Below are 12,371 nucleotides of genomic sequence, written 5' to 3'. Positions count from 1 at the left end.
AAATTTAGCTAAGTTATCTACTTAGCCAAAATGTACTCTAATACAGTTTCATGGAAAACAATTTTTCCATGGATGGGGAGGTGGGGTGGGGGGAGCTCAGGCGGTGATGCCAGTGATGGGCAATGGGGAATGATAGGGAACGGCTGTAAACGATGAAGCTTTGCTGGCTCACCTGCGGCTCACCTCCTGCTGTGTGCCTTCCCTTTCCCTCCCCAATTCCTAAGTTTCATGGAAGACAGTTTTTCCATGGTGGGGGGTGTTGGTGGAGCTCTGCAGCCTGGTCCCTAACAGGCCACCGACCAATATTGATCCATGGCCCAAGGGTTGGGGACCACAGCTGTAGTAGGCCAGAGCCATTCTTTGTGAAATGTCAAAATGGAGCTGTGGTTTCAGGAAGCTTATAGTTTTATTTTACTCAAATAGAGATGCAGCAATATCTTATTTGCTAAGATCATTTGTATTGATGCCCTATTCCTTTTTTGTTTGTTTCTGAAACTAGTTTTATAACAAATTATCTACATTATTCAGCTTAAAATATCACTCACATTTAATGATGAGCCTCTGTCACTATAACACTGCTATCAAAAAGTTATATCAAAAGAAAAAAAGCATAAGTATATTAAGGCATAAAGAACTTAAGATAATTATGTGAACTTATTCTCAAGTATTTTACATTTAAAGGATTTTACATAAAAATGATTTATTTTTCCCTTGTTTCATGCTTTAAAATTATGTAATTCATGATCTCCAATTTTCAGGTTCTCAAAATCTCAAATCTTAAGTTGGGCACAGTGGCTCACACCTATAATCCTAGCACTCTGGGAGGCTGAGGCAGGAGGATTGCTTGAGCTCAGGAATTCAATACCAGCCTAAGACCCTGTCTCTACTAAAAATGGAAAACTTACACTGGCGTGGTGGTGCACACCCGTACTCCCAAGCAACTTGGGAGGCTGAGACAGGAGGATTGCTTGAGCCCAGGGGTTTGAGATTGCAGTGAGCTATGATGACACCACTGCACTCTGCCCAGGGCCAGAGAATGAGATTCTGTCTCCAAAAAAAAAAGAAAGCTCAAATGTTCCGAGATATAAGCTCTGAAAATATAGCGCCATATATATAAAATATCAGTGAAATTGTTTTTAAAATTAAACTTTTGATTAACTATAAAATAATGGTGTATACATGCATAAACTAATCTTTTCTTAGAAAATTTGGTAACACTCATTTCAGGCATCATCAATTTTTCTTTTCTTAGCCCCTGAATTCTTAGAACCAGATTGTTGAAGCATGTTTGCGGACTTCTTCTGGAAGTTACCTGAATTTTTTCCTTCCTTTTTATCAGGTTGTTCAGAATGACAAGTTTGAGATGGTTCAACCTACAAAAACAATAACAAAGCAAACACCCTAGTAAAAATTCAGCTTTTCTCATGAGATTAATAATTTCAAAATATTCTTTCTGTATCAGTTAACTCTTTAATTAAGTATCCAGGGGTCTAGTTTTTTCTATCCAAATTTCTACTCAGATATAAGCTCTATCTTGAATAAAAGGACTACACTGTCAGAGAATCTCTGGAGAATGCTTGAAGTACCCTTAGACAGTGGTATTTGGCATGCTTTTGCAGACATGATAGTGCTTGGTTTATAACAGTGGTTTTTAACCTCTGGAGCAGCACAGATTTCTCAACCAGTGCTGGTCACAATCAATACTAAGAGAGCAGGGTACATCACAAAATCGTATATTAAAATGGAGTCCTCATATTCCAAGAAGCTGGAAACCCTAGTCTATGTTATAAGGCTAGTCTAAATTTTTCCGCTCACTATCTCCACTGAAAACAATGTTATATTTTCTCCCTTCCATACCCAGAATCTAAGAAGAAAACTGGTTTATCTATTCTTGGGTTCAACTGGACCTGGATGCTTTTTCCCATAGTCTTTAATATATTTTTTTAAATACACAAAACTGGAAATTAATAGGCAGTCAGTTACCCTGAAACAGCTCTGGTCGGGCCTCTCTCTTTGCATAGTAATAACATGGTCCTCACTGTTCAGAAGATTAGCTTTAGGTCCTATTTTCAAATACGAAATGGTAGCATAAGCTGTAAAACTGTAGTCTTCTCTGCAAAAGATACAGGCCACAATCAGAAAGGAGTCTCCTGAAGGAGTTACAGAAAACAAACTGAAATTTACAAAAGAAATAACTGTGCAATAATTTTAAATAACACATTGATTTGAAATAATAAAACTTTAAGAATGCAAATATAATCTATAGAAAGTATTTTAGTTTTGTTCTTTTTGAACTTATAGTATCAATTAAAGTTTATTAGGTAATTATTTTCTATAGCATTTAAAAGTTCACATGAAATAAATGCAAAACCATTTATTCTGTTGCAATTAAAAAAGAAGAAACAATCATACAGACAACTTGGAAGGACAAGAAATGGGTTTGTATATACTTAAGATACTGCTGTAGAAGAAAGTGTGTAATAATTTTCTCCAGGTCTTCACGAGGAAGTGTGGGAGGAACGACACTTCTTACTCTTAATTTCGCTACACCCTTTCCCATCCAAGAATCAATCAGTTTCAGTGGAGTGAGTTTTTCATCCAGTTCCTCTGCCTGCTTTAGGATCTTGATTAGATCTCTGCAATACTCTGTTACATTTTTTCTTTCAAATGCTATAATGAAACAGACATGGATACAGGCAATTGGGATTTAGAAATGAAAGCAAGGATAGGCTATCCTAAGTAGTTAAACTGGCTTAAAACTAGTTAGTTATCAATGTAAGCCACCCTAAACATTGAAGTTTTTTATAACGCGTTTTGAATTAAGACTAAGCTATGCCTCAAGTCTCTGTCATTAGACCAAGTTACAGTTTCTGCAATACATTGTGGGGTTTATAGTGATGTGAAGAAAACAATCTGGTTGTCACAAGGCCTGCCATATGCCCTACAAATCACAGTGTCCACCAGACATAATTACTAAGTTACCAAGAGGTATGTTTTATAGGGGAGCCAATCTATTCCTCATAGTTACTTACCTGATTGGTGCTCATTAACAAAAGTCCTGAAAACTAGTATGGGGTCCTGTGTACTCTGATTTAGCAACAAGAATGTCCTGGACAGATATCCCCAACTATTAATTAAGAGACAAGCACTCTGATTTATATATCAGACTCTTGTTAATTTGGTCAGCAGAAGATAGTCTAATAAACTCACAAATTTATTTAGCCACAAAGTTAAAAATGTAGTGGTGTCTACCCACCAAGGCATCGGAACTCAGGTCTTGCATGAGGAACCAGCTAGTCCAGCTCTTCAAATATAATACATACACACAGGATGAAAAAAAGTTAAAATACAGTGCCAAAAGACTGCTCAGTTAATTTCTTATGAGTAGACAACCATTATCCGGACCAAAAATGATTCACTATAATCTCTATTTTGCACTAAATTTTCTTCCTAATCAGTGACTATAAAGTATTAGGGATTATCATAAGATAAGCCTTTTCTTATATAATGACATTTCTATTCAGAGGAATTATTTTCTTTCATTTCTTAAAAATTTCATGTCCTCAGTATAGCAAAATAAAATGTGTGCGTACGCATGACTTTTCCTTTTATTTATCTTTGTTTCAAAATTTCATGTTGTTATTTTTGAATCTGGAAAATTCTATTCACACTTCGTTAAATATTTTAAGTCCATTTGGAGGTATAATACTTCCCTCCTGTAGTCCTAGCTGATATATATAGTCTTGCGCCACATAACTGTTTCGATCAACAATGGACCACATATACGTTGTCCCATGAGATTATAAAACCAAGTTTTTACTGTACTTTTTTATGTTTAGATACATAAATACTTACCATTGTGCTACAACTACCTACAGTATTCAGTACAGTAACACACTGTACAGGTTTAAAATGTAGGAACTATAGGCTTTACCACATAGCCTAGGTGTGTGTGGTAGGCTATACCATCTAGGTTCATATAAGTACACTCTTAAGATGTTTGCACAATGAAATCACCAAATGATGCATTTCTCAGAACATGTCCCTGTAGTTGAATTATGTATGACTGTATTAGCCTATAAAGGTTTAAAAAACAGTGAACTCACAAATATCTTTACAGCAGTTATCACACATTTTGTTACATGCTTCTGAGTTCCATACTTCATCAAAATGTTGAGCTATCAATACACGGCGACATCTGCAAACACATTTAGAGATACAAATTATTAAATCTAATAAATTTTTAAGAATCCGTATTTCAGAATACAGTTATATACTGTATTAGTTTCCTTTTGCTGCCATAATATTACCACAAAATTGGCAGTTTAAACAACAAATTTACTATCTTACATTTTTATAGTTTAGAAGTCTAATATAGTTCTCACTGGGTCAAAATCAAGGTTTCAGCAAGGCTGGCTTTCTCCTGGAAGCTCTAGGAGAGAATCTGTGTCCTTGCCTTTCCGGTTTCTAGAGGCTGCCTGCATTCCTTGGCCCTGGTCCCCTTCCTCCATCTTCACAGTCAACAACAGTGGGCTGAGTCCTTCCTACGTCACATTAATCTGACCTTTTCTGCTGCCTCCTTCTGCTTTTAAGGACCCATGTGATTACATTGGGCCCACCCTGATAAACCAAAATAATCTAAATTCCATCTGCAACTTTAATTTCCCTTTACCATATAAGGTAAAATATTCACAGGTTCTAGGGATTAGGACATGGACATCTTTGGGGAGACCATTCTGCCCACCACATACGATTTTGTTTTCATATGCTCTTGATAAACACTGCTGAAGAAACTGAGTTTCCTTTTTAAATTCAATATTTTAACTATTAGGAGAATATTCTTGACAGTAAAGCAGTTTCTTATGTTTCAAAATATCAATATTTGAGTCTGAGCCCCAAAATAAGCTTCATGAGAGTTGTCTTTTGGGCCTTTTTTTTTTCCTTTTTGGAGACATGGTCTCACTCTGTTGCCCAGGCTGGTATGCAGTGGCATCATCATAGCTCACTGCAACCTCAAGCAATCCTCCTGCCTCAGCCTCCAAAGTCGCTGGGACTACAGATATGCACCACCACACCCAGCTAATTTTTTAATATTTTGTAGAGACAGGGTCTCACCACGTTACCCAGGCTGGTCTCAAACTCCTGGCCTCAAGAAATCCTCCCATCTCCATCTCCCAAAGTGATAAGACTACTGGCATGAGCCACTGTGCCCAGCCTCTACTGGGTTTTTAAAGAAACTTTCATTTTTTCTTTTCTTTTAACTAGATTATTGTAACATCTATTGGAAAGAAATACTACTATCACTGTCCAGTTACTGCTACCACTGCAACATTTTTGAGCCCTTCTTAAGTGATAAGCAACACGAGTGCAAAGATGACTAAGACCGAGGATCTATCGGGAAGCTATGTAGTCTAATTAAAAGCCACCTAAATAGATTTAAACTTATTTAAGGAAAAACTTTACCCTGCACTCAATTATCTCATCGACATACTAGCTGGTAGGATGGCACATGTTACTGAGTTTGACATTCAAAATGCCTATCTTATCATATACCTTTTCAAAATTATCAAAAGCATGTAGCTATATACCAGTGCCAGAGAAAAAAGGGTTCGACTCATTGTGTATCAAAACCTTCAATAAAAAAAAAATAGTTTTGGAGGATTATCCCAAAGATAGAGCATCTTTTCTTGCATTAAGGCAGGTCATGCAGGTTCATATACTGGTTCCCACTCTCAGACATCTGCTTTTATAGATGTGCACTTTGGTGTTACACTAATATATTTAGTAAGTTCTCAAAGCAACGTCAACAGTTTCCTATCAGACTTGTCTTTAACTGAAAAAGTTATTAAAAGGTATGTGGCTTACTTGCTTATGTTTTGACAGTATGATACCATCTCATAAAGCTTCTGCTGTCCCACATTCTCCATCACCACCATTGAACTTACTCTGAATATATCTCCAAAGCCATAGTACAAAATACAGTCAGCTTTCATGTCATCTCGACCTGTGGTGTGAGAAATTTTCAAATTGCATAATTGCTTTTAAAAATTCAAAACATACAAAAAAATAACGTGTAAAATGAGCTGGCAATGCTTCATACAACATGTAAAAATTTTAGAGATGGGACATTAATTGGTAACAGCTACCCTCAAATTTAAAAAAAAATGACTAAAGAGACTTACCAACAATCAGCTTTATTAAGTTAAAAAATTGTCTATAAATAATCCAGTTATTTAAGTTACAGATTTGAAACCACTAATTCAAAATTCAGGAGACAAATATGAACATCAAATTATCTTAGCACACAAAGAAACAATTCCTAACAATAGAACCTAAGTAAAAATTTCTCCATATTTAAGTATGAAACTGCTAAGAATTCATTATTCTAAAAATACTATTCAATAAAGAGGATTAAAAATACAGAATTACTAAACGTTTCTAATGCATTTTCTGGAAAAGCTTCAAAAAAATTCTGGATTTAAGTCCTACATACCTGCACGTCCACTCTCTTGGTAATAATTTTCCATGGATTTACTTATTGAATGATGAATAACAAACCTCACATCTGGCTTATCGATTCCCATACCAAATGCAACTGTTGCCACCATTACCTAAAATATTTTAACATTTTATCAGTTAAGTAAATCAAGTTTAAATATTTTTAAAGACATATTAGGCTTCTATTGAGGATATATACTTAACCTGAATTTCATTGGCTGCCCAACCTCTATGAACCTTGGTCTTAACTTCCGGCTCCATATTAGCATGGTAAACACCTGCATGAATTCCCAAATTCTGTAAACTAATTGTAACTTGTTCAGAGTCCTTCTGAGAAAAACAATATATGATTCCTGCAGTAAAATATGTCCAGTTGTTAGATATGTATGGTATGTTCCTGGAATATAATTTTCAATACACACATACTCAAGACACTGATTAATACAATGCACAGGAAGGAAAAGAGTTATGAAAAATGTCAAGACCTTGGACATACACTAATGTTTTGTTATAATGTAAGGTTTGATCCCCAGCTTGCTCTAGAGCAGACATGAGCACTGGGCCACCAGTTTTGTTCCCATTACCCATTTTCTTTCCTCAACTTTATCTCCCACCACATAGTGTTTCCCAAACTGATGTCCATAAGGTGTTAACAAGTGTGCTGTGTGCAAAACGAGTCTCAAGTTCAAATAATGAGCTTGGGGAATACTGTATTGAATGCAGTTAAACAGGCTTCTCGATTTTCAGGGCTGGCCAGAGTTTCCAATGTGCTAATACCCCCTGTGACTCACCAGGTGGGATAAACAGCTGCAGCCTTTCTCAAAACTTACTTGACCCTGGAACTTCTTTTGCCCAGGACACCCATTACTATCTCCTGAAAGTCTATAGGACAGTTTGAAATGCTACTTTTACACAAACTCTGCTTCACTATTATCTGTCCAGTCATTAGTCCTGGAACACATGTATATATATATACTCAATTCCATCTATGCTTAACCTATGCAATATGTACTACTGAATTTATTTCTTTAATGTGTCCTTTACTGTAAGGGACTATATTTTATATCCCTTTAGAACATTAGTTGCTTAACCCTCTATCTCATACACAATGGATACTTAACTAAATATGTGCTGTTGACAATCACCATTATGTCATCAGATCCATTCTAAAGGAATTAAGTGTAGATAAACAAAAATAAATCAGACAATTTAAGACTTATTATCTGTGGCATAAGCAAATGTCACACCCAGTTTCTTATGATTCACCAACTGAATTAATTTTATCACATTTTCACGTATCTTCTGCCATATGTTAATATTTTTTGGTGTTATTCATTTATCAGTCTAATTATCAGTGTAATATTAGTTACTTTTTGAAAGTTATCTCTCTGTCTCTAAAGTTGGCTTGTTTTTATATTACCTGATTGCCCTTTGTATCTCCCATTAACGAGCTTTACAACATCCTCAATAAAATCTTCCATGTTTGAGGGCTTCTGCCGAACCTAAAAAAAAGTTAACTTATTAAATTAAAAAGTAAATGAATGAGTACCATCCAAGTAGCCATCTACTTACAACGTCGAGGTGCGGTTCTTTCATGAGCATAGTGGGTTTTTTTTTATTACTCTTTCACTTGTGTCATAGGACTCAACCCATCTGACTCATCCCTGCCACCTCCCAGACTCTCTTCTTGATCCTTATTTTTTAACTTACCAGAGAGGAGGAGCCACAGAAGCAGTGAGTAACTAGTAAGGATGGAGACATTTTTATTTTCTGGTGCTACTTTTATGGAAACCAAAACATAAATAACCCTTCAAGGAAAACTCAAAAACAGATTAAATCTATTCTTAAAGGAGTTTAGAAAGAATGAAAAGATAGCTGTTATCTTATTTTCAAGTTTATGTATCAAAATCTAAATAGAGAGTCTTGGCAGATCCTTAATGGCATATTAATATTTCTATTACTTGGTAACTAATTTCAGCGGAGATGTCATTAGGGTCCTTGGTATCACTCCACCTTTTCTATCCTTGCACAAAAAAAGGATGCACGTATATTTAGTAAATATATGTGACTTGCTCATATCTTTTATAAAAGATAGTATATCACCTAACAAGACAGTGTGTTCTATTATTTAACCTAACAAAGGACAGCACATAGAAATATGCAGCACAACAGATAAAGGAATAAAGCACTAATTAATGAATCTGCTTATAATTACCTCGTAATGTTAAAAACTTTTATATATATAGTTAACGGTTACTCATGTAAATAAACAATCAAAAGGTAGAAGCTCTCTGCTGTAATTCTTCACCAAAGAAATGAATTGGCATAAAAGTTACATACCTCATAATAAAGATTTGGCCGATTAAAAGAAGCAGTAAAAGTAAAACAATTTTCAACACCTAAAATTTTCTGAGCATCCTTCAAAACGTGGTTTGTTGCAGTTGCAGTCAGCCCAATTAGTGACGTGTTAGGGAACTGCCGCTTCAATATACCAAGTGACTTATAATCTGAAAACACAAACAAAGTGACCCTCTTTCTATCCTTTGAGGATTAAATTATACCTTTTAACATTATGAAGATAATCAATGTCTACTATAATTTTATTTCCATAGCCATCTATACCAGTAAATTTGAAGTTGCCTCCTAGCCTTTTTGAATAAGCAGGCTTCATTATACTTTTTTTCAGAAACATTGTTCTTGGCCACAGGTAGAACTAGAGGTTGAAGATAGGGAATACTAGACATTCCATCAAGCTATGCACTGGTCTACACCTGCTGAACAGTGGGTTAAAAAGACAGTGGGAATAGCCATCGTGTTTGAATATATTACAGCCGACTAAAGATAAAAGAAGCCATCATCCAAAACCCTTCTACCACTTACTGTCATCCAGGAGTGGCAAGTTCGAACCAGAAAAAGCTTGGAAAAGGCACTGCCTTTTATATAACCTAATTCAGGAAAACCATTTTGGGCTCACACTTGTCATATACATCTAAAGCACTAGATAAGTTGTCCTAAATCTCCCTTAAGTACTTAAACTATTTGGATGAAAGTGAAAAAGAACTGTGGTAGACATTGCTAAGTGCTAAGGTTGAGGACTACTATGAAAATGAAGGGGAAAAGGCAACTGCTTGGGAAGTTGTGAATGTTTCAAGAAGATAATATTCAAGTTTAGTCTTAAAGAAGGAGCACAAGTTCACTAGGAAGGGAAGAAGAGGAACATCCGGGAGAGGAAACTGCATATACACTGCAAATACATTGAGGTGAAATTGCTCAGGATGTTTAGATAACAGCGAGCAGTTCGGTGGGGCCCAGTCACAGGGTGTTGTGCTGGATGGATCTATCGTCCAATCCATTAAGCTGGGAATTATGTGTCCCAGAATCCCCTTCACTGTCAGGTTACAAATCAGAGCTGATCCAAAGGAGAAACTTGTGCAAGATTTGGAAGGCAGAAGTGGGCCAGCTGCCCTCACTCCTTGAAGGTCTTTCCGGGCAGACAGGATGATGGGCAGAAGTGCCCAGCCAGTTCTAGCTCACTCTAGTTCTTTTCCACTCCTCGTTCAGCACTTCCTCCTAACTGCAGTCCTTATCGATCAACAGCAGACCCATAGACGTGATAGCTACTCAGAGGAAACAGCTTACCAGCAACCTTTCCACAAAATTCCCCTTCATGGTCCCCCTTGGCAATGAGCATGCCAGTTGCAGATTCCCCAACAAGCTCTGGTTTGTCTGCACCAGTGCTTCAGGATCAGTCAGCGACTTTTCTCTGATCCTGCAACTCATATTGGGATATGGAGGTGGCACGGGTGGTAAGGTGGAGAGAGGAAGAATCCTAGATCCATCCATTCATCAATAGGTAAATGTTGAACGCTTTTTTGATTACGTGCCTAGCATGTCTCTAAGCACTGGAGATAAAACTGTGAACAAGACAAAGATGCTATGCAAATGTAGCTATAATTCAAGCAAAACACCAGATAATACAAAGAGTAAACCAATAAATACGCTATTATCATAGGGTGGTAAGTGCCCATATGATAAGCTCAGTGCAGCTAGAGCTTAATGAGTGAGAGAGGAAGAATCAGGTATACAAACAGGAACAAATCACATAGTACCGTGAGGGCCCCAGTGAAGAACTCTGGATTTTATTCTAAGCACACGGAGAAGTTGCTGGGTAGTTTAGGTAGGGAACAAAAATGATTTGATTTATATTTACAAAAGATCACTTTGATTGCTGTGTGGAGAATGAACTATAAAAAAAGGGCAAGACTGGAATCCAAGACTAGGTAGGGTCTGCTGCTGCAGTAGACCAGAGAACAGGAGCCCAGCTGGACTTGAGAGACAGCAGTACAGACAGAGAAGTGGCTAAACTTGAGATTCATTTGAGAGGTAGAGCCGGCAGCACTCAGTGGTGGACTGGACCTGCAGAGGTTGGATAAATTAAGGATGATGTGTCATATACTAGGTTGTTTCTTCTCAGCTCCAACTCTACCCTTCTATACTCTGCTTTGGGATGCTGGAGCAGGGACTCTACACACTGCACGGCAGCTTTGCCAGCTGGCCCTAGAAGGCAGACTCCAAGGCTAGGGGAAGAAGAAGGGTGTGGCTCCTTCCCGTTTGCTTCCTGCAGGCTTGCTTGTGTTCCCGTGACTGTCAGCCCAGCAAGAGTTCTCATCCCTGTAGCAGCACTGTCTGTCCTTAGGAGCAGCTGAATATGGTTGGCAGTTTTCTCAGCCTTGGAGTACCAGCTTTATCACAAGTCCACCCCACCTCTGCCCGTACCAGGAGATTCCAGCACCGGGGAGCCATGTCTCCTCACAGGTCTGCCAGTTCCACGGGGCCCCTCCTTTCTTCCGGTTGCCCCAGCCCTACAGATGGTAGTTGCTTCTTCCCGTTTTTAACTCCACGGTATCTTCGAGTTTTCTTTGTATTTTTTCCATTATCTGTTTAACCACTTTTTACCGAGTTAACAATTCTTTATGTCAAATTCTTTGTGTTCAAATAATTCATATGGTTTCTGTCTCCTGACTGGACCCTGAATGATAAAGACAATAGCTAAAATTTTGACTTGAGCAAATGCGTGAGTGTTTGAATAATTTTCTAAGGGAACACTGAAGGGGAAACTGCTCAGAAGGAGTGGGGCGAAGGAGAAAGGCAGGAGGAGGGAAGAAAATCAAAAGTTCTTAGGACATCGAGCAGAGTGATGGGAAAAATAGTAATGCCCGGTTGCATAATAGAAGGGAAGAGAGCAGTTCTTTTGGGGGGGATTAGATTTGGTCCCGCTAATTTAGATACACATTTCCAATAAACAGGAATATAAATTGGAAGGTCAGAAGTAAGATAATTAGATATGGGAATAATGTTTCACAGCTTGGCAGCAGATCCACAGAGACTATGCAAGTCAAGGTAATATATAAGCAATGGTAATAATTCTAAGGCTGCAAAAACGGGGCAAGAGTAATAAATCAGGTACCTTCGGGGGACACCAGGTAACAACTGTATCAAGTAATCTGGTTAAGATAGTGGGGTCCTTAGTAGAAAGGAAAATAACATCCTAAGGCATTTAAAGCAAATTAAAAAAAAAATAATAATTCTGAAGGCAGAGAATTCAGTCTTCAGGCCCCAAGCTCACTATCCCTGGAGAAATGTAAGAAAAGGTAACAACTGAGATCAGAACCCTAGAGAACACTAACATTTAAGGAGAAGACAAAGGAAGAAGAGCAAAAGAGATGGGAATGGAAGGGAAGAAATTCAAGAGTGTTACACTGTAGTAACCAAGGCAGGAGACAGCGGCAAGGTGAGGGTAGATGTCCGAAATGCTATTGAAGTTAAGTGGGAAGAGGAATGGAGATGACACCACTGGATTAAGCCACTGGTGG

At 37.6% G+C, this 12,371-nt stretch overlaps 1 protein-coding gene across 1 annotated transcript in view; it reads right to left on the bottom strand.

The window, feature by feature from the left end:
• Positions 1 to 1,082: 1,082 nt before the first annotated feature.
• The window catches only part of RECQL (RecQ helicase-like), a 29,602-nt gene continuing 18,313 nt past the window's right edge, over positions 1,083 to 12,371 (bottom strand). The window contains exons 5-13 of the mRNA XM_012640982.1: positions 8,839 to 9,039; positions 7,919 to 8,000; positions 6,703 to 6,851; positions 6,494 to 6,611; positions 5,866 to 6,004; positions 4,107 to 4,198; positions 2,451 to 2,670; positions 1,984 to 2,113; positions 1,083 to 1,373 (exon numbers count right to left, since the gene is read on the bottom strand). Coding sequence (XP_012496436.1) covers positions 1,224 to 1,373; positions 1,984 to 2,113; positions 2,451 to 2,670; positions 4,107 to 4,198; positions 5,866 to 6,004; positions 6,494 to 6,611; positions 6,703 to 6,851; positions 7,919 to 8,000; positions 8,839 to 9,039 — 1,281 coding nt within the window. The 3' untranslated portion in view covers positions 1,083 to 1,223. The remainder of the gene's footprint in view (positions 1,374 to 1,983; positions 2,114 to 2,450; positions 2,671 to 4,106; positions 4,199 to 5,865; positions 6,005 to 6,493; positions 6,612 to 6,702; positions 6,852 to 7,918; positions 8,001 to 8,838; positions 9,040 to 12,371) is intronic.

Source organism: Propithecus coquereli, unplaced genomic scaffold (assembly GCF_000956105.1).
Source record: "Propithecus coquereli isolate 6110/MARCELLA unplaced genomic scaffold, Pcoq_1.0 Scaffold16, whole genome shotgun sequence".
Taxonomy (NCBI): domain Eukaryota; kingdom Metazoa; phylum Chordata; class Mammalia; order Primates; family Indriidae; genus Propithecus; species Propithecus coquereli.
The sequence above is the reverse complement of the archived record's forward strand: the minus strand, read 5'-3'. Positions and strand labels throughout refer to the sequence as shown.